This window comes from Ovis canadensis, chromosome 15, assembly GCF_042477335.2.
Source record: "Ovis canadensis isolate MfBH-ARS-UI-01 breed Bighorn chromosome 15, ARS-UI_OviCan_v2, whole genome shotgun sequence".
NCBI lineage: Eukaryota > Metazoa > Chordata > Mammalia > Artiodactyla > Bovidae > Ovis > Ovis canadensis.
This window is the reverse complement of record NC_091259.1, coordinates 81,389,575-81,411,818: the sequence shown is the minus strand read 5'-3', so window position 1 is coordinate 81,411,818 and position 22,244 is coordinate 81,389,575. Positions and strand designations below refer to the sequence as shown.

The 22,244-nt window shown below is 54.9% G+C and overlaps 1 protein-coding gene across 1 annotated transcript; it reads left to right on the top strand.

The window, feature by feature from the left end:
• The first annotated feature begins 607 nt into the window (after positions 1-607).
• Positions 608-13,191, top strand: ALX4 (ALX homeobox 4). The gene is made up of 3 exons (XM_069553941.2): positions 608-900; positions 10,061-10,189; positions 12,862-13,191. Exons 1-3 carry the CDS (start codon positions 646-648, stop codon positions 13,189-13,191), a joined length of 714 nt encoding a protein of 237 aa, XP_069410042.2. The 5' UTR covers positions 608-645.
• The last annotated feature ends 9,053 nt before the right edge of the window (positions 13,192-22,244 follow it).

Sequence of the window (22,244 nt, the reverse complement as noted above, 5' to 3'; positions counted from 1 at the left end):
CTGTGGGCCCCGGGACCATGAGCTTTGTGTAAATCTGCTGGGGCCCCCAGCTCAGCATCCTGGGCATGTCACAGGGAGGACCCCCTATTTCCTTAGTAAACACAGCCCCCGCCTGGAGGGGCCAGGATGCTGAACCCCAAACAGAACCAGGCCAGGCAAGGAGGAGCCTCTCGTCCTCACCCTAAGGCCAGTTGGGCCAGACATGGCTGCTGGCTGAGCTCTTGAGTCCGAAGGACTAAGTCAACATCCTCAACACCCAAAGGAGAATTTCTGGCAAAGAGAGTCCTTCTAGGGAGGAGCCCAGGGTCAGCGGGGGTGGAGGGTAAGTGTTATAGAGGTCAGATTGGCTGGCCCAGAGTCATAGGATATGGGTGCTCAAAGTGGCCCATGCTGACCTAATGGCTCAGAGGCTCAGAGAGGACCTACCCAAGGTCACACAGCACGTTAGTGACATTAGAACCCAGGCCTCTGGACCTTGCATCCAGTGCTTCCCCGAGAAGGGAAAAGCAGGGAATGGCTCCCCCGTCCCTCCTCCCTCTCGGGCTGGGTTCAGCCATTGCTTTTTTGACTTTGTTTCCTCCCCCTTCAGCCAAAGAGAGCTCCCTGGGTGAGCCAGAGTTGCCACCCGACTCTGACACGGTGGGGATGGACAGCAGCTACCTCAGTGTGAAGGAAGCTGGGGTGAAGGGGCCCCAGGACCGGGCCAGCGCCGACCTCCCCAGCCCACTGGAGAAGGCTGACTCGGAGAGCAACAAGGGCAAGAAGCGGCGGAACAGAACCACCTTCACCAGCTACCAGCTGGAGGAGCTGGAGAAGGTCTTCCAGAAGACCCACTACCCCGACGTGTACGCACGGGAGCAGCTGGCCATGAGGACCGACCTCACCGAGGCCCGCGTGCAGGTCAGTGAGGGCGCCGGGGAAGGCGGGGAGAGCGGGGCCGGCCCTTCCGCCGGTGGCCCAAGCCAGGGCCGCTTGCCCGTCCCCAGGCGCACCAGGGCTTTCTTCACCTCGGCTCAAGGAGCTCGCCCCCCGCGCCCCTGCCGTAACCAGAGCAGGTAGGAGCTCACCCCCGCGCCCCTGCCGTAACCAGAATGGGTAGGAGCTCACCCCCGCGCCCCTGCCGTACCAGAGCAGGTCTGCTTTTGTCCACGTTCCCATCCTGCTTCGTGCTCTGGTTGGAGCTGGCGTGGGGCTCCCAGGGGAGGGCAGGGAGCCCGTCAGCTATGCTGCTGAGTTCTGTGTGGTGTGTGAGTCCAGGCTCTCTGGCGAAGGAGGTGATGACGATGATGGGTCTCTGCTCTGGGAGGCCTACCTCTTAGAAAGGAAGCAGGATGAACTTACAAGGCATCCATGGCGCCCCCTGGGCAGAAACCAAGACAATCCAACTCTTCTCTCTGCCCAGGCTGGCTGCCTCCTCCTCCATCTTTCAGGTCCCAGCTCAGAATGCCTCCTCTGAGAAGTCTTCCCAATCACCATGACTACTGCCCCCTACCATCAGCCAACCACCAAAACACTAATCCCAGCACAAGCCAGCAGAGCCCACCCTAGCTCAACACAACACACCACACCATAACCTACACCAACACAGCCCAGCACAGCCCAGCACAAACAAGCAGAGCCTGAACCAACACAGCTCAGCTCAACAGAGCCCAGCACACCCAGCACAGCTCAGCACAGCCCAGCACAGCCCAGCACAAACAAGCAGAGCCTAAACCAACACAGCTCAGCTCAGCAGAGCCCAGCACACCCAGCACAGCTCAGCACAACACAACACAACTCAAGTCAACACAGCTCAGCTTAACAGAGCCCAGCACAGCTCAACACAGGCCAGCAGAGCCCAACACAACACATACAACCCATCATAACCAAAATCAACACATAACTCAACAGATTTCAGTACAATCTAACACAGCTCAACACAGCCCAACACAATATAACCCAAGTCAGCACAGCTCAACTCAACAGAGCCCAGCACACCCAGCACAGCCCAGCACAGCCCAGCACAAACAAGCAGAGCCTAAATGAACACAGCTTAGCTCATCAGAGCCCAGCACACCCAACACAGCTCAGCACAGCCCAGCACAACTCAAGTCAACCCAGCTCAGCTTAACAGAACCCAGCACAGCTCAACACAGGCCAACAGAGCCCAACACAACAAAACATAGTCTAAACCAACACAGCTCAGCCCAACACAACACATACAACCCATCATAACCAAAATCAACACATAACTCAACAGAGTTCAATACAACCCAGCACAGCTCAACACAGCCCAACACAATATAACCCAAATCAGCACAGCTCAGCTCAACACAACACAACTCAAGTCAACCCAGCTCAGCTTAACAGAACCCAGCACAGCTCAACACAGGCCAGCAGAGCCCAACACAACACAACATAATCTAAACCAACACAGCTCAGCCCAACACAACACATACAACCCATCATAACCAAAATCAACACATAAATCAACAGGGTTCAATACAACCCAACACAGCCCAACACAGCTGAACACAACACAACACAACATAACCCAAATCAGTACAGCTCAACTCAACAGAACCCAACACAGCTCAACACAGCCCAACACAACCAACATAACCCAAACTAACAGCTCAACCCAACACAGCCCAGCACAGCCCAGCACAAAAAAAACATAGCCTAAATTAACACAGCTCAGCTCAACACAACACAAGTCAACACAATACAACTCAAGTCAACACAGCTCAGCTTAACAGAACCCAGCACAGCTCAACACAGGCCAGCAGTGCCCAACACAACACACCATAGTCTAAACCAACACAGCCCAACACAGCACATACAACCCATCATAACCAAAATCAACACATAACTCAACAGAGTTCAATACGACCCAACACAGCTCAGTTCAGTTCAGTCGCTCAGTCGTGTCCGACTCTTTGCGACCCCATGAATTGCAGCATGCCAGGCCTCCTTGTCCATCACTAACTCTCGGAGTTCACTCAGACTCACGTCCGTCGAGTCAGTGATGCCATCCAGCCATCTCATCCTCTGTCATCCCCTTCTCCTCCTGCCCCCAACCCCTCCCAGCATCAGAGTCTTTTCCAGTGAGTCAACTCTTCGCATGAGGTGGCCAAAGTACTGGAGTTTCAGCTTTAGCATCATTCCTTCCAAAGAAATCCCAGGGCTAATCTCCTTCAGAATGGATTGGTTGGATCTCCTTGCAGTCCAAGGGACTCTCAAGAGTCTTCTCCAGCACCACAGTTGAAAAGCATCAATTCTTCGGCACTCAGCCTTCTTCACAGTCCAACTCTCACATCCATACATGACTACTGGAAAAACCATAGCCTTGACACAGCTCAACACAGCCCAACACAACATAACCCAAATCAGCACAGCTCGACTCAACAGAACCGAACACAGCCCAACACAACCAACATAACCCAGACTAACAGCTCAGCCCAACACAACCCACATAACCCAACACAACAAAACCCAGCACAGCTCAACTGAACCCAGCAGAACCCAACCCAGTGCAGCTCAACCCAACCCAACCCGACATAACTCAACCTAACACAACACAAACAAACCAGGTCACCTTCTACCACATTGTCCTATTTTATCTTAGAATTTATGATTGGCTTAAACTATGTCATCTGTTTGTCTCCTCTCACTAGAATATGATGAGGGTAGGCACCGTCTGATTGTTCATCACTATAATTCCCGCCAATTAGAGAAGGCTGAACTAAGATCAGAAAAGGCAAAAAATAAATATACGTGGACCAACTGACCTCCTTTGTCCAGAGAGGTATGTCTCCCCTCCCTGCATGAAATTGTAACAAAGAAAAAAACAGAGAGGATGCAAAGTCCTCTAAGTACCCTAAACATAGATGACAAGATAAAGCTCAAGCTTCAGTGTAACACTAAATGAATGCCATGTTCAGCCTGCCTTCCCAACCCAAACCATGTTGAAATACCAAATCAAGTGTTTGCAGATAACTGTTTTTCCTTCTCTAGTGGGCTATAGAAATCAAGAGCTTAAGAGCAAAGAGGAGTCTTTTTAAAAAAGCAGCACAGCTCAGCTGGGGTTCTTTTGGTGCCAGAACTGAGAACCCTGTTACTCAGCAGACCCCAAGGGTACCCCTTCTTGCCTTTTTTCACTAAAGAATCGTCTGCAGAGTATTCCTGAAGTGGAGTGAAAGTCGCTCAGTTATGCCTGACTCTTGTGACCCCATGGACTGTAGCCTGCCAGGCTCCTCTGTCCATGGAATTCTCCAGGCAAGAATACTAGAGTGGGTAGCCATTCCCTTCTCCAGTGGATTTTTTCAACCCAGGGATCAAACCCAGGTTTCCTACATTGCAGAAGGATTCTTTACCACCTGTCACCAGGAAAGTAGAGTGTTCGTAAAGTGAAAAAAATCTCTCAGTTGTGTCTGACTCTTTGAGATCCCATGAACTGTAGCCTGCCAGGCTTCTCTGTGGATTCTTCCAGGCAAGAATACTGGAGTGGGTAGCCAGTTTCCTTCTCCAGGGGATCTTCCTGACCCAGGGATAGAACCCAAGTCTTCCACATTGCAGGCCAAGTTGTTATCATCTGAGCCGCCAGGGAACCCCTACGGTGTCAATAAAAGGCTCATCAGTCTCTGTTTAATGTTTGTATTAATAACATGGTCCAGAAACAAGATCATCTGAAATGGCTGAAGTGTAAAGGAGACTAGTAGTTGCCAGTGAATACACAGCCATCCAGAAACAGCAGGGGACTCTGAACGGTCAGCTCATCTATTCACAAATTCCCCAAAGCAAGCTTCCCACCTTATTCTTCTCCAGCTCACAGTGAGTGTTTGGGGAAGGAAGACAGGCAGCTGAGGCCTCACTGTGGTTCCAGAAACCTTCTCACACCCACTGTCTCACCTGAGTCATGTGACTTCTGGTGCCCCAGACTCTGGACAGGAACCCCAGCCTCTGGCCTCAGCTCATCCAGTGGATTTGAGAGGAGCATAAGGAGTCAGTGGAGAGAGAGCAGCTGGCTATGGGACGTTCCTGTAGGTGCTGTGTTGATGTGAAGCCAACTGTCCGTTTTCTGTGTGTGGTATACACGTGTACATGTGTGTGCACGTGTGTGTCCCTAACAAATGGACAGGAGTGCCCAGGAGTAGAATTTGCTTAGCATTGTTAGGATGATCCTTCTGGTACAACACACGAAATGACACCGGGTCATTTGACATGTTTCACATTTTTCAGGCACCACAGTACAGCTTAGATGGAGTGTTCTCTCTACACACACACACACATTTATGCCTACTTCCAAAAAGGAGCTGGGGCAGCTTACACTTAAAATATTTATTTTCATCCTCGAACAATAACAATGTCATGAAATGGGAAGGTAATTATGTCAAAGACCTAGGCTAAGCTAAGGATCATAGATTCCACTGAGTGCAAATTTCGATGCTGAGCTTCCCAGCCGCCAAAGCAAAAAGGGAAACTGTGATGTGCTGCCGGTCTTATCATCTCAAGGGAAGGCCACAGAATTCTAGAAGGCTAGTGCTGGAGAGGACCACCTCATTCTCTCATTTGCTAACAAGGAGGAAGAGACCCAGAGGCAGGAAACCACCACCTGTGACCAGGTGACTCAGGAAAGGTGATGGGGTGGCTGTGCTGAGAACAGAATGAGGGACCCTGCTTCTTTTCCTGTAGTTTGCTTCACCAGGAACACGTGCCTAATTGTTCTGAGACTTTACTTTGTATAAAGGCAGAGTGGGTGGGATTGGCAAGTTCGTCAGACCTCTGGGTTGCGCCTGGCAGTGCCTTGGGGATGGGGGGGATTGGGGATAGAACCCCCTGCTTGCCTCTGATGGGTTTGTTGGGGGCCCGTACTCAGCTGATGGGAAGCCAGGTGCCTGGTGCAGAGTGACAGTGGGGACAGGGATGGCCCCCCCCCCACCCCCGAGATGGACCTTTCCTGGGAAGAAACCCGGAGTTTGGAGCTGCTCCAGGGGGCTGCAGGGGCCTCTCTGTGCTGTCTGGGATTCCAATCTATGCAGCTGGTGTCTGAAGACAATAAGACAGAGGCCTCCCCGCCTTGGGCCACCCCGCCCTGGCCCCAGATGGGCTGCGGTTAGCGGGGGCCTCCGCCAAGACGGTTGGTTCCTTGGGGAGAGGCCCGTGCAGAGCGCGTCCAGGCCAGAGTAGGCCAGGAGCGGGGTGGTCCTGGGCTGCTGTGACGCACTGAAGGGAAGGCTGGGGCCTCTGGGTCCCTTCTCCTGCCCAGGGTTGCCCAGTGGAGACAAGCCTAGGGGCTGCAGAGCCTGAGGCCCAGGGCATCTAGGGATGCAGCTGTCAGCGCCCCGGGCTCCAAGGGTTAGAAACGGGAGGATGCTCTGAGCCTCGGGGGCCCATGAATGTGAGCACTGATGGGGCCTGGGAGGATACCCCTGCCACCACCCAAGTTTATGCATGATGAGAGTGAAGACCAGGAGGCTAACGGAGCTTAAGCCTTATCTGGGCAGAAAAGCTCCAGCCTCGTCTGCAGGGTGAGGCCCCAGGGAGGAAGGGGCTGGAGGTGGGAAGTTCTGTTCCCCTCGGCCTGCTCCCCACAGCCGTGCCACCTCCCACGATCTCCATCTTAACCTGCAAAGAAACCCCTCTGCCTGACCCTCTTCACTCCCTTCCCAAAGGCCGAGCGCTCTCAGCTGCCTCTCCCCCGGCTCATCTGTCTTCCCAGATAACCCAGGTCGCCCCTCTCCCCCGCCTCTGCCCGCCGCCACCCCCCACCCCCGCCAGCCGGCATTCCATCTCCCCCCACTCTGCTCCTCCCCTCACCCCCAGGCCCCCTTTGCCAGCCCGAACTTGCGTGTGTCACGTCCACCTGCCCCTCTGGACCCCGGGGCCCCCACCGTAGGGCCTGAGTCCACAGAGACTCAAGGGGGAGGCCCCCACCACGGTGGCAACCTCACTTTTTTCTAGGCTTCTCCTCAGCCCCGAAGAAAGCAGTCGTATATCTAGATGCTTCCAGTGGGCTTCTCCCCTCCCCCTGGCCTCCCCCCTGCCCAGAAAACCCTGGGAGGCTGAGGAAGGAGCGGAAAGACTGAGCTAAGCCTGCAGGAAATTAAACATGAAATGAAAACAAGCGCCTCTGATTCATTCTCTCATCCTGCCCCCAGTCCCCCATTCCAGGCCACTGATAAAGGGGGATCCCATTTCAGCGGCCCGGAGAGGAGACCCGATCCGCCCTTGGCTCCCGGTGGGCGGCCTGGGCCTGGACTCCAGGAGCCCTGGGAGGAAAGGGGGGCCCCCCCGGGAGGCTCTGGGACAGCGGCTGAGGCCCCAGCCTGGGAGGGGATCAGCTCCGGGGGGGACACAGGAGAGCTGAATCTCCTGCACTAGAGTCAAGATGGGAAACAGTGATGCTGAAAGATACTGGCCGCTTGGGTGTGTGTGTGTGTCTGTGTGTGTGCTGCTCGTGCTTGTATACCGGCTGGGAAGGTGCAGTCTCACCCTCCCTTGGGTGTGTGTGTGTGTGCATGTGTTATGTGTGTATGTGATGTGTGTATGTGTTGCACATGTGTGTATGTTGTGTGTGTTGTGTTGTGTATGTGTGCTGTGTGTGTGTGTGTGTGTGTGACGCTTGTGCTTGTATACTGGCTGGGAAGGTGCAGTCTCACCCTCCCTTGGGGCTGTTTGGGTGTGTGTTTGTGTGCTGTGTGTGTGCTGTGTGTGTGTTGTATGTGTTGTGTATGTGTGCTGTTCGTGTGTTATGTGTATGTGTGGTGTGTTATGTGTATGTGTGGTATGTGTTGTGTGTATGTATGATGTGTGTATGTGTGTGTGTGTTGTGTGTGTGTGCTGTATGTCTGTGTGTGTGTGTGATGCTTGTATACTGGCTGGGAAGGTGCAGTCTCACCTTCCTTTGGGTGTGTGTGTGTGTGTGGTATGTATGTGTGTGTATTGTGTGTGTATGTTGTGTGTGTGCTGTGTTGTGTGTGTTGTGTGTGTGTTGTGTTGTGTATGTGTGCTGTTTGTGTGTTATGTGTATGTGTGGTGTGTGTTATGTGTATGTATGGTGTGTGTGTGTATGATGTGTGTGTTATGTGTATGTGTGTTGTGTGTGTGTTGTGTGTGTGCTGTATGTCTGTGTGTGTGTGATGCTTGTACTTGTATACTGGCTGGGAAGGTGCAGTCTCACCCTCCTTTGGGTGTGTGTATGTGTGTTGTGTGTATGTGTGATGTGTGTGTGTGTTGTGTGTATGTGTGGTGTGTGTGTGTGTTGTGTGTGTGTGTGATGCTTGTATACTGGCTGGGAAGGTGCGGTCTCACCCTCCCTTCCCACACTAACAAGAGCCACACCTACTCCTCATTTTTTTACTTACTTCTGGAAAAAGACAGCGGGGAGGGAGCTATAAATAAACCAGGATGAAGTCCTCTGAAAACTCCATGACAGCACTTGCCCTCCAGCTCGCCTATGGCCCTTGGAGGCACAGCCCCCGGGAAGCCGGCAGCACAGATGCTGGCCCAGTTTCCAGATGCACAAGCTGAGGCCCGTGTAAACGCGTGGCAGTCCAGCGGGTGCCGGTGGGCCTAGAAGCCTCTGTGCTGCCCCGTGGGGGGCGGGCCAAGCCCTCCAGCCCGGCTCTGCCTCCCTCCTCCCAGGAAGCTCCGTGCCCTGGGGTGCCAGGGGTGTGCCCTGGTGCCAGGGGTGTGTCCTGCACCAGAGTCAGAGTGCGACGAGCTGCCAGGAGTCTCCCTCTGAGGAGCTCTGGAGCTTGCCTGTGAGCCAGCCTGAAGCCAAGCCTGCTCACGCCCTCTCTCCCATCCTCCCTGGTCCCCGTCACCCTCTGCCCAGACCCCAAGTCACCTGCAGGGGTGGCAGACCCCAAGGCCAGCTCTTGCCCAAGAGCCTTGGAAAAGTTCTCAGCCTGCCAGAAGCACTCCTGCAAAGGAAGCTTCCACTAAGCCCAATAGCTTTTGTTTGAAGGTTCTCAATTTTTTTCCTAAGTATGATAAACAAGACCCCGGCTCATACACCTGACTCAGAGACCGCACTCCCCCAGAGGTCCCCTGGTCAAGCCCATGCGCCACCCCCGTGCTGAGTGACAGCTGGGCCTCCTCTCCTCCCCGGCATCAGGCTGCTCTTGGGGCCCGAGATTGCAGCAGCTTCCTCTCTTGACACCAAGGTGACCCTCCCACCTGGCATTCGAGGGCCACTACCATCTGACTCCGCGATCCTTCCCCTCCCATCTCTCTCCCAGCTGGTGGCATGGCTGGGCCATTTCTAAACTCAGCCTGGACTTCTGTCCTTCCAGCCCCCACCTTCCCTCCACAAAGCTGTCCCTGACTGTCCTCCGACAGCCCATCTAAAGCCCTGTCTCCCAGAGAAGCTGTAACCCAGGGGGTCCAGACTCTGCACAAAAGGCTGCATGGGGGGATTCAGGAAGTGGAAAACAATGGAAAAACCACACGTGTGTGATCCTCTGTGCTTCCTTAGTCTCTCAGTCTTGTCCGACTCTCTGTGACCCTGTGGACTTAGCCTGCCAGGCTCTTCTGTCCATGGGATTCTCCAGGCAAGAATATTGGAGTGGGTTGCCATGCCCTCCTCCAGGAGCTCTTCCTGGGCCAGGGATTGAACTGGTGTCTTATATCTCCTGCATTGGCGGGTGGGTTCTTTACCACTTCGCCACCCAGAATGATTCTCTGGTGAAGCCTTCAAGGCTGTCATCAGATTCTGCCCAGTAGCCTGTGGCCCCGGAGGACTGGGCCGCCCCATGTCAGGGCTGGTTAGTTGACTGCTGAGGTGACTGGTGACGTGTTCTGTGTGTGTGACACTTGCCTGCTCTGGGTTCTGAAGCTCAGAAAATGAACCTTTTGGCCTGACGTCGCGCCTACGACTGGGGTGTAAACTGCCTTCCTGGCTCTCAGCGTCGATCCTTCCAGATGGTCAGCTCTTGAGCACAGAGACCAAGGCAGATGTGTTATCTGTGACCTTATAACTACAGCCGGAGGGGCTTGAGGGCAAGGCTGGTGCTGCCCCGAACACGGGGGCCGCGGCTCCGGGCCTGACCCCGGCGACAACTGCTCTGTCCTGCAGGTCTGGTTCCAGAACCGGAGGGCCAAGTGGAGGAAGAGGGAACGCTTCGGGCAAATGCAGCAGGTTCGGAGCCACTTCTCCACGGCCTATGAGCTGCCCCTCCTCACCCGAGCGGAGAACTACGCCCAGGTGAGTCCCTGCCCGCAGCTGCTTGCTCTGGGGCCCTGAGGAGGAGCACCTTCCCCGGAGAGAGAGCTCGGGGCTCCGAGTCCCCGCTTCAGGTTCCAGGAGCGCACTGTGTCTCCAGGATGTGGGAGGCCCAGAATTCTCTCTGCCCCCCCATAAGCGTTGACCCAGCCTTGGCTGGACTTTAGGGAAGGGGAGACTAGGGGAGGAGCTTGAGAATGACTTTTCCTTCGGCCCTTTGGTGACGGGCATCGGAACTGAGGAATGCTGAAGGCCAGGGGCCCTCCAGGCCACCGGGAGCTGCCCAGAGTGTTTCCTAGGAGAAGGGGGTCCTGATGTTGGAGGATGTGAGTGAGGCAAGGCTGGAATGAACGTGGGATTCTGAGACCCAGGATTTAGGCTGTCATCCCAGCTCCAGAGCTTTCTCCCTTCAGGCAAGTCACACGTCTGAGCCTCAAGTTTCTTCACCTAGGAATTGTGTATTTTCAAAGCACCTGCCTCAGGACCTCCCTGGCCAGTGGTTAAGACTCCGTGCTTCCACGGCCGGGGGGCCTCAGGTTCAACCCCTAGTTGGGGAGCTAAGATCCCACATCCCACACAATGTGGCCAAAAAAAAAAAAAAAAGCACCTGCCTAAACTCTTTCACAAGGTTGTTGGAAGGTCTACGTTAGATAGTGCAAAAGTGCTTTGTGAATTACATGGTTTTAGGAAGGTTGCCTTGTATGGCCGCAGCTCTCCCAGGCATCTGGCCCATCTCTTCCCATCCCTTCCAGAGCATCTTCTTCCATGGCTGTCTGTCAGTTCCTCTTCCTGGTGGCACTTGGGTCCTCAGTGGAATGTCAAGGGATGGGAAGCGATGTGGGTGAAGTCAGGTAGTGGGACCCTTGGAGAGGTGCGTCTGGGGCTGAGTGCTGTCCTGACGCCCCTCAACCTGCCCTGCAGAGGCGGCTGCTTCCTCCCTCTCAGGCCTCCTTGTGCTGTGGCCTCCGCCTTCTGCTCCAAGCCTGGGCCCGCCCAGCAGCGAGCCAGGCCACAGGCTTTCCTAGGCCTCCCTTTCCTCACTCTCCTGGAGCCGAGATAGCCCATGGTCCCTGGGTACCCAACGGGACCCGTGCTGCCGCTGCCACTCCGGGGATTCACATGGCAGGGGCAGGGGCAGGGGCAGGGGCAGGCCCAGGGGTGAGGCTGGGGAATGTGGCGGGGGTCTCCTGCACACACACCACCTGCATCAGCTCCCACCCCACCCGTATCTTCCTCTCCTCTCTCTGTCCTCCCAGCCAGCCTCCCTCTGTCCCCGGGAGGATGGACCTGCAGCCTGGACTCCCTGACCTTGACCTCTGCTGCCCAAGCTCACACGCCAGAGGGGCTCATGCTCATTCTTCTCACGCAGCACCACACACCACATCCCCCAGGCCTCTCGAGAGAGGGGGTCCCCATCACCCGAACCTGCAAGCAGTTCTTGTCACTGCAGTCCCCATGGCATCTGGGGGCATAACCCCCTAGTCACTCCTGTTATTACAAACTTCTCTGAATGTACTCCAAACACTGGGGGGTGGGAGCAGGGGGCAGGCTGGCAGAAGCTGCTCCAGGACCACTGAGAAACCCTTTCACGTGGCCGAGAGGTGCACCATCTCCTCACAGCCCATCCTGTCCACCAACCCCCGCCCCTGCCCCCGATCACACAGGAGAGATGAATTTCTGGCTGAGTCCCCAGCTCTGCTTCCCCATAAATGCTGGGGGAAAGTGGGGTCTAGAGCTGGAAGCTGGGGAGGGGGAAAGGATTTTAGCTGCGCAGATAGAAGACAAAGTGTCCAGTTCAACCCCTCACCCGCTGCCCAAGCACCTTCCACCTTCTCCGCCTGTCTCTGCCCCAGCCTGGAGCCTGTGGGCATCCCGCCTGGCTCTATCCGTCCACTTACCACCTCCCGAGGCAGCCCTTTCGGACCCTGAGTTACTTCTGAAGCCTCAAGGGCATCGGCCCCTAGGACCTCCACTACTGACCTTGGCTTCTGAGAGAATTGAGGCCCCCCGACCGTCCACTCTCAGAGTGGACAGCTTCGGAGCCCACATTGCCAATGCCAGAGCTCTCTGAGCTCGTGTCCCCTCCCATTGATCAAGTCACAAGGGTGCACCAGGCCTGGGGAGGAGCCGGAGCGGGGTGAGGCCCAGGTGCTGACCCTAAATCGGTCCATGGATGGAGAGACAGAGTATGCCTCTGCGTCTAAAATCCGGGGCTGCCGGGAGTTCCCTGGTGGTCCAGTGACTAGGACTCTGACTCCAGGGGGCACAGGTTCGATCCCTGGTCAGGGAACTAAGATCCTGCAAGTGGTGTGGTCAAATAAGTAAACAAAATCAGGGGCTGCCCTCAGCTGGTGAGCCGTGCCCCAGGACAACCCTTTCACTGGACTCTTGATGGAATTCAGAGTTCAGGCCTTAAAATGGAGTTTCTGTCCGCTGCTCTCTTGGACCTGGGAACGGAGGAACCAGAGCATAAAACCCCAAGGGTCCTAGGGGGCTGGATGGCCAGGCAGATGTGGAGAGCCTCCCAGGTAAACACTCAGGAATGGTTTTATCATCAGAATGTGTTCGTAAGTGAAGAGGGTTCCCCCGTGAGGGACAGGAAAGCACCCCCATGTCCCGCCAGCCTGTGATGCGTCTCCCTCCCCTCTCCCCAGATTCAGAACCCGTCCTGGATCGGCAACAATGGGGCCGCCTCGCCCGTGCCGGCCTGTGTGGTGCCCTGTGACCCGGTGCCCGCCTGCATGTCCCCTCACGCCCACCCCCCCGGCTCGGGGGCCAGCGGCGTCACCGACTTCCTGAGCGTCTCTGGGGCTGGCAGCCACGCGGGCCAGACACACATGGGCAGCCTGTTTGGAGCCGCGGGCCTCAGCCCAGGCCTCAATGGCTATGAGCTCAACGGGGAGCCGGACCGCAAGACTTCAAGCATTGCGGCCCTCCGCATGAAGGCCAAGGAGCACAGCGCGGCCATCTCCTGGGCCACATGACAGGGCCACCCCGCCCCATCCCTGCGCCCTCCCCTGCCCTGGGGCACTGGCCACACCCGTGCTCCCCAGGCCCCCAGCGCCCCACTCGACTCCCCTCTCAGGCACCTGGCCTGGGCCCAGGGGCCTGACCCTCAGCACTTTCAGCCGCCCCAAGTCTGAGGCCCCTGGGGAACGCGGGGAGGGAAGGGGGCAGCGGGCACCAAGGCCGGGCCCCTCTCCTGGCCAGAGGCAGTGGAGGCAGCCAGGTGGCACGAGTTCTGCAGCTTTGCATCCATTATAAGCTGAAGACCCTTTCTCCCCACTCCTGCTCCTCCGCCCTGCCCGGTTTGACCATTGAGTCGAGGCTAGATTCCCACCTGGACCAGCTGTGGCTACGGTACCGTCAACGTCCGTCCTTCCCTCTGCTGTGTGGTCTCCGATCACCAGCCCGGTGACCGTGTCTGGAGAACAGATGCCCTGCCCAGTCAGCCTCTGCCATCCCATCTCCTGTGCTCTCCCTCAAAGCCTGCGGACTCCAACCTCCTAGACCCAAGGCACCCACCTCGCCTTTACCCTGGGTGCGAGGAGCCCCCGTCCTGCTGTCTGTCCCCCGTGCTGGATGCACCCGGAGGGACTGGGCAGAGAGAGAGAGGAGCTGGAGTCAAAGGAGCCCACCGTCACCCAGCCATGCTGGCCCCCTCGGACCCCAAGGCTCCGGATCTGGGTGAACAGTGCAGGGAAGGAGGCCCGCTGCCCGCGGCCCCCACGGTGCTGGAAGCAAGCTTCTAGGAGCTGGGAGGGCTGCAGGGAGGCGTCCTGGGAAGGCAGGGGCTCGTGCACACACATCGGCTGCCTTGACGCCCCGCCTCAGGCAGGATGATGGTGGCAGGGGGCAGGTCTGGGTAGCTTTGTTCCTCATCCAGTCTGGCCCCTCCAGGGGGAATCTGAAGATCCTGGTCACTCGCTGGGGCTGCTGGGCCAGTGTCCTGGTGCGGAAGGACTCGCATCTTGACACAGCCGCTCGGGCCTGGGGGCATGGCACCAGAGGGTCCAGAGCAGGCTGTGGGGTCTGGCAGATGAGGGCACACTCGCCCGGCCTCAGACGGCCTTCCCGATTAGTGGCCTCCAGTGCCACCCCCGCCCAGAGCCTTCCTCGCAGTCCTCTGGGCATAGGGCAGAGAGTGCCTGCCCTGGCAATTCTGCCCTGGGGCACGGACGACCCCAGCCCCTTGTTCTGGCTTCCGGAGGGCTCATGTGGGGCTGAGCTCCTTGGGGTCACTTGCTCTGTTCTGGACACAGTGCTTTCTGGAAGCCAGTCTCCCTGCCTGCAGGAAGAGGCCTCCTTCTCGGGGGGGGGGGGGGGTGCTCCATTTCCACCTGACATGCAGCCTGCAGCTTGAGTTTCAGCTCCAGGTCAGCTAAGCTTGGGGCACGGGGTACCCATCCTCCAGGGAGGCCTTTTGAGCACTGGGGGGTCCCCTTGCAGGTATCCCCGAGGGGAAGGGCCTGCTTTTTCTCCCTTCTACCCCAGTCCTGTCAGTGAGGAGAGCTAGGTCTACCAGGCCCAGGGGCCCGGACTCAGCACAGCCTCTTGGGTGAGACCCTCCCCCTTTGAGCTGCTTAGGTTTTTGGGGATGTGGCCGTCTCCAGCTGTGTCTCAAGTCCTCTTGTGCTCTGGAAACAGGACTATGGAAGGAGCTGGCCTTGACCCTCCCCCTAGTAAGAGTCAGACTTCTTTGGGAATCGTAGCTCTAAAGTTGATCTTCTTGAAGTGAAAAGCATCTTGGACATTGAATTAAATGTTCTTGGAGGCTTAGCTTTAAGTGTTTTCTATGTTTGAGGATCTGGGAATAACTCTTAGGAAGACTTTTTTAGTTCTAAGCTTGGCTGAAACAACTCAAGACTCCCAAAATCTAGGAAAAGGAAGGAAGAAATGGCTTCAGGTTGGAGACAATCCCTCCTGTTCCTCCTTAAATGCCATCATGGCTGGAAAGACCTGGGACATATGTTCTGACCTGGGAGATATGTTCTCACCTGGGTGAGAATCAGACAGAGAGAGAGAACCAGGATAGACACTGAGGGGGAGGGAAGGGAGAGACACGGATCTTAAGTGGAACCTTCTGGAAGGGACCTCTGGTGATCAGTTCCGCTGTGTGTCTGCTTTCCACCTGGGCCAGACCTTAGTCAGGCAAATTCCATCCCTAGGCTTGAGAAGAAAAATCTTCCAATAGAAGAAGGCTCTTTGGCACTGACCGCCTGTCCCACCAATGCAGCTAAGTATTTAGGACTAAAACGTCAGCATGAAACACCTCTGCATCTCCCCACGGGCAGCTGCCCACCCCTAGGCCTGCCCTTTCCCTGTTCTAGCCCCTAGGGCTTGCCTGACACTCTAACAATCACAGACTCACCAAGCAGGAAGAGATCGGAAACCTAGCCTGCCCAATCCCTTCACAACAGAGATGACCCCAGTCCCCAGTGGGGAAGGTGATCATTCTGAGCCACGTTTCACTTGAGGCAGAGCTAAGAGAGGGGTTCTGATGATCAATGCTGTGTGGAGCTCCCCAGGGTTGGGGGCTGGGCCCAGGCCTTCTGCGTTCTCAGCTGCTGGGGCGGGAGGTACCCTGCAGCCTCTCCTGTGATGGCTAAAGCAAGCTTGGGTGTGACTCGGCTGGCAGCATCCTCAGGAGCACGGTCTGGTGAAGCCAGGTGCAGGGGAGAGTGGATGGCTCCGGGGGTCACTGTTAAGCCAATAAATAAGCTAAAAGAGGTGGGGTTTCCTTTGCCTTTTGCCTAAAATCTCAACAGAGATGGCCACACAAAACCGGAAACAATGGGTGGCTGGCAGGCCCCCTGGGCAGCCTCCTCACGCTGCCAGCCCCCTGAATCCTGCTGGGAACCAGACTCGGCGGCCAAGGCTTGACACTAAGGTGCTGCTACCATCCTCAGATGCCGTCGCTGCTCCCAGGGCAGCGTGGGGAGAGAGGGCTCCGGGGACTCATGGAGAGGCTTGTCCCTGAGTCTTCGACGGCACTTGGAGGACACGGGCTTTGGAACTTTCCTTGAATTCTTTCCACTATACTTGATTCTTGTCTTTCACCGCCACGCCCCCAGGGTGGGGAAGCACGGCGGCCAGGTTGGTTCAAAGACACTGCCGGGGACTGGCGGTAACAAGCGTGAGGTGGGTCCCCAGTACACGAGGCCGTGGCCACATCGGGCCCAGCGCCAGTGTCCCCTCTGCCCTCTTCCAGCTGGGTCGACGAGAGGAGCTCCTCCATGCAAAAGACCACGAATCCTGCTTTTGCGGCTTTTCTCCCCCTGGGCTGGACAATTCTGGGGCTTCCAATCCGCTTGACGGCCTGGCGGGTGCCAAAGCCAACAACAGGCCTGGCGGGGAGTGAGGATGGCTGGGCAAACAGGCCCCCAGGATAATGATCCATGACCACAAAAGAGAAAACTGGGAAGATAAGGAAAACTCAGCTCCTCAAATTCCCGGGGAACCCATGTGACATCTGTAAAGATGCTAGGGGGAGGAAAGGTGTTCCGGTCAACCAGAGAGTAACCTGCCCTGCCCTGTCCCTTCTTCCCCTTCACTTACACAGATAGAGCTAGGCCTTTATACTACTGATTCTGAAGGACAGTTTTCAATGTCTAATAGTCTGTTTCGTGTGCAGTGGGTTGAAAAGAGAGCTGAGTGCTGGAAGGAACATGAACCTCAATCAATAATGACTGTTCTCCTTGTAAGATATTGTAACCCTGTATAAATGCAACTTTTCCTTTAGCTTAATGGCCTGGGGTGGAATATTAAAAATATATATGAAAAAGACATTAAAAATTGAGAAAAAAAATGTATAAAAAAAAGGAGGTCGGTTCCATAAAGTTTTACTGCCTATACCACCATGTAACTACATTATAGCAAAATATTAAAAAAAAAAGTTCTTGCCTTTTAAAGTAAGTTATTGCACTTACATCTTTGGGGGGAGGGGAGGACTGTTGGAGTGTTGACGAGTAGGGGGCGCCGGGGTCCAGGCGAGGGGCCACGTGGAGCGTGGGTGCCGCTGCGCGTTCACAGAGCGCCCTTGGCTGGGCACGGCCCACACTGTCCGCTTGGCTGTTGTTTGCAATAAACTCCTTCTCCTTCCTCCCCTCAACTGGAACCTGTCTGTTTTGTTCCTAACTTGTGACAGATGAAATGTGATCAGAGGGGCCTCTGAAATCTCACGTTAATTGAAGTCGGCAAAAAATACTAACAGTGCCCTTTTGAACTGCTGACACAGTACAGAATGGATTACCAGGGCTAGATTAACAACAGGTGGCCGGCCAGGGCTCCTGCACAAAGAGGGGTGCATGGCCCGCGGGGGCTGGAGCACCCCCCCAGCTAATTATCCCAGAGGACCTGCCTCCACGGCAGACAAGCAGCGGAGGGAAATCAGGGGCCGCCCCTGCGTCTCCAGTGCGCTCATCACGGCCCCTCGATATCACTGGTGCCATCTGGGTTTCCAGGGTCTGTTCTCTGAAAGCGAGGGGCCAGCCAGGGCATGGAGGTCAGGGTGGGGAGACCCGGCTGCTTGGGAAAAGTGGTGCAGGACAGGCTTCCAGGAGAGGCAGGTCTCTGTCCCAGCTCTAATGCTTAGTGGCTGAGAGAACTTGCAGGAGGTAAGGCCTGGGGGTTTTTTAAAGCAAAGCAAAGCAAAGCACTAATATACAAATTATAAAGCCAAGCTGGAGGCCGAGATTTTGCTATGCCATAGGTGCTTCCTTGCTTTCCAGCCTAAAGGTGACTCAAGCAGTTAGTCTCCCAGGGACCCCTCTGTATGCTGAAGGGGAGGCATCCTTGTTTGCCTGACCCTCAGCTCTCACATCTGAAGGAGGGGAAGAAGCCAGTCTCTGCCCAGTTTACCGGTTCGTGGGGAGGTTTGCGGGGCAATGGCCCATGCCTGGGCTTTGTAAGCTGGTGTGGCAATAGGACATGAAGGGCTATGATTATTCCTGGAGAAAGACATCACCCTCCGGCTACCAGCTCTGAGCCTGACATGACACTCCTTTTCATCTTCTCTTTCTGACTATGTAAATGCTGCTTTCCGGGAGCCACATCTCAGATTTGGTACCCTTAGGGGAAGCACTCTGACTGAAACCACCCATCCTGGCTAGGAATCATAGTAACCATCTGCGTGAGTTACTTTACGACAGGAGGGCCTAGTAAGGAACATGGAACTAACAAGCCACTACCAACTGCAAGAGGTCTGGAAAGGTCAAAAGGAGCTGCCAGCTGTCCTGCCACCGCCCAGAATCCTTATCACTGGCATCCAGCTTGGCTGAGCAGTGCACGCACCGCCAGGAAAGACTTGAGTCAGAACGATTGGCCAAAGACAACCTGGAAGCAAACCACATCACCATAAAACCCGAGCCTGCGAGCCGCCTGGCAGAGCAGTTCTCCTGGGCTCCCTTCCCCCGCTGCTCTCCGCCCGGGTGCCCTGTCCCAATAAAGTCTCTTGCTTTGGCAGCACGTGTGTCTCCTTGGACAATTCATTTCCGAGTATTAGACAAGAGCCCACCCTCGGGCCCTGGAAGGGGTCCCCTTTTCTGCAACCGTACCTCTAGGGTAAGTTTTCATTCACTATAGACCCAGATGGCTTTAGGTTGACTTGAACTAGGAACTTGTTTTTAAAAATGAGCCTTGTCATCTGACAGGGTCATGGCAGCTCTTGGCCTCTCCACACCAAGTCGCTGCCAAGTCCCAAGGTGGGAATGGAAGCCGAGGGAGAAATTTCTTGTGCGTGGGAAGCCGCCTGCCTGAAGTCCTTGCTTAGCAACCCCAACAGTATCTGGAGTCCAGATGAGTGCTCCCGCCAAAGGCAGGATGGCTGCTGGGTCATCTGGTCCTCCCTGGGGACTCAAGTAACCCATTCCTGGGATTTGTGCCTCCCAGGAGCATCGCTGGGGAGGACACTCCCCTGTCAGCAGCCCTTCCCTGTCTGACTGCCAGGACCACTCATTGCTCCCCCAAACCATCTGGGGCTTTTCACTTGGCCACAGTGGTAGGCTTGCCATCTGTTTCCTTAGGATGCCTGCGCCCTGTCCCCAGCGCAGTCTTCCAGGAAGATTCCTGGTAATCCTCTCTGGCTCCCTCCTAATAAGGACGTCCTATGCGAAGTTCTTCCTTGACTGTGTGCCCCGTCCCAGCTTCCACCCCCAGGCCAGTGGCTGCGGCTCCATGCTCCCACAGGACTGTTTATAATAGTATCTTAGCATATGAGACCATGTGAGTTACCTATGTATCTGTCTGACTGCCCCAGCTGCCTTCCAAGTGCCGAGAAAAGACAGGCCAATTCTGTTTGTGAATGAATCCTTCAGAAAATTTGTACACTGAGTTAACTGCAATTCACTGGGAGAATGAATGGGAAGGTAGGAATGACGAGAGGCTCTGTTTTTGGTTCAGGATGGGAAGAGGAAGGCTGGAGATGAGCCTGGGGGGAACTCACAGCCTCCGCTTGTCTGTGGACTCTGTCCATCCTCTTCCTCCAGGGGTCATATGCATCCCCGATGAGCCAAGGTCAGGACAGGAAGCCTGACCTCTTTAGTGTTCTTGGGGTTTGGGTGGCATGAGGCCAGCTCCTCGAGATGGCTAGGTGTTGTAATCTGAGAGTGCTCATCTCAGAGGTTTTCCATTTATCCTTGGGCTCAAAGCCTGCTTTTCCCCATGCCATCCCTCGACAATCCTCATGCTCGAAACCTTCCTTCCCCACCTCCACTCTGCCTCAACCACCAGTGAATCTTTCTCACCAATCTCATTGTCCCAGGTCTTGCTACAAGAACAATTGCCAACCTCAGGGCGCCACAGGCAGGCTGGTCTGTGATTCAGCAGAAATCCTTGATTCGGCTGGTGGGGGGTGATGCAATAGTGGTGGTCTTTCTCCACACACACACAGGCCCAGACTTGCACGCTCAGCTGCTCGGGAACAATAGGCCCTCCACAAACAGCCCGCCCCTTAAAACGGGGCTCAGAAGTGAGAAGACGCATGCCAGCTCCAAAGACAATGGGGTGTGAGAGTTGACATTTTCCCAGGAATTCTGTGATTCCAAACAGATTTTCTTTTTTTAGCTCAACACAGACCAACAGCCTTGAGGAAGGGCAAACTTCCGAAAGGAGCTTCGGTTTATGACCATGTGCATACCATGTGTTAAGGTGCTGCCTTAACTGTTCATTGGGAGCGAACCCACTGTGGGGCCCACACGAGATGCCCCCCAGAGCCCTGGCCAGGATGCGGTTCAGACAGCCCAGGGGCTACAGCGTTCCTGCCACACCTTCCAAGGTTTCCCTTTTGGTTGCACCATAAGCCCCTTGCCCATCCCTTCTTTGTCCTCTACCCAAGGTGGGTCTGTCATGCTTAGGCTCTGCAGGAAAAGGAGGAGCTCCTTGTTCCTATGACATGAAGGCCAAGCTGCACTATGGAGAGAGAAGAAAAATAAATGTGTGTGTGTGTGTGTGTGTGTGTGTGTGTTATAGGAAGTGAGACGAATGGTTATGAAATCCAAACGAGTAATACTTGGAAATAATTAAGAGCTGTAGAGACAGGAGGAATTACACACTCTGACGGTTGGGAAGGGCCAGCAGGGTTGACTTCTATCCAGACGGCTAAGAGAAGGAAGCCAGAGATTGGGGTACTGTTTCACAAAATTATGTCATCAGAATATAAAGCACCGGGAACCCTCAATATTCTATTTATGGGAATTGGGAAGGCAGGTGGTGAGGAATCTGGTGGTGAGCAGTGTGTTGGTCTGTCTGGGCTGTGGGTGGCTTAGATTATAGACATTTACTGTCTCACAGTTGCAGGAAGCTAGAAGCCCAGACCAGTGTGCCTGCAGATCTGGTTTCTGCTGAGGCCTCTCTTCCTGGCTGGTAGACGGCCACCTTCCCACTGTGTCCTTACGTGGTCTTTGCTCGCAGAAAGAGAGCTCTATTATTTTTCCTTTTCTTCTGAGGATACCAGTCCTAATGAATTAAGATCTCACCCTTATGATCTCACTTAAACTTCACTACCTCTACATAGGCCCTATCTCCTCATCCCGTCACACTGGGGGTTAGGGTTTCTATATATGAGTTTTCTGGAGGATATAATTTAGTCTGTAACAAGAAGACTGGCTGGTATGTGTTAAATGGATGAAGTGGCTGCTCTTCTCAACTTCATATCCTAAAGCATCTCAGCAGGTCCCAGCAAGTTCCCAAATGAGTCCAGCAACCCCTGGGCTCAGTTCCTTGTCACTTATCACCTAGGCTACTGCTAAGTAGTTACATCCCATTTCTGGTCCCTCTCTGCTCCGCCCCCTCATCTGTGCTGATGCCACTGTGGGAGTGTCTAAGACTAGCTCTGATCACGCTCCCAGCCAGAACAATCATCTGCAAAGCCTTCACACTGCCCACAAACATTTTAGCTCTTTTGTCTAGCCCTAAACCCCTATCCAGTGCCATAATTGCTAAAAGTCCCAACCTGGAGTTAGTGCTCCTACAAATCTAGGGTATCAGCATACTTCCTCATCTTCTTGTTTCCTTTCACTCCCCTCAGGTCAAAGTGACTGCCCAACCTCCCAGCACACCTCTATCCACACAGTACCTGTCTCTACCAATGAATTCTCCAAAGCCCACCTCAAGTCTCACCCCTTCACCAAGTCAGAAGTGACTGCACGCTCCTTCCACAGCAGGGAATGTGTGCGATTCACCCTCAACTGTTCAATCTTACAGAGTAGACAGGACTATTAGGGACTTATCTCCTGTATTAGCTTGATTATAAGGCAGAATTATCTGCAATGTTTGGTAGAGTATTCCAGCAAGCATTTGATAAGTATCAGCTGGATGGCTGGCAAATCTGCATTCCACATCAAAACACGAGAGAAAACACTAAACAGAACTGGAGGCAGCTTGGACCCTGAGGCCCTAAGCAAACATCCAGGTAAAGGAGGGAAAAGGGATGCTGGTCCATGACAAAGCGAAGGAACTGTGAAAGATGACAGTTTTTAACTACCATTGAAAAAATAATCATCTTTATTGAGTTATTACTTAGATAAGAACGCATCAACTT

Coding starts and splice junctions, on each gene's coding strand:
- ALX4 (XM_069553941.2), top strand. CDS start 646: ATGGACAGCAGCTACCTCAGTGTGAAGGAAGCTGGGGTGAAGGGGCCC. Junction 901..10,060: donor TCACCGAGGCCCGCGTGCAG/GTCAGTGAGGGC, acceptor TCTGTCCTGCAG/GTCTGGTTCCAGAACCGGAG. Junction 10,190..12,861: donor GAGCGGAGAACTACGCCCAG/GTGAGTCCCTGC, acceptor CCCTCTCCCCAG/ATTCAGAACCCGTCCTGGAT.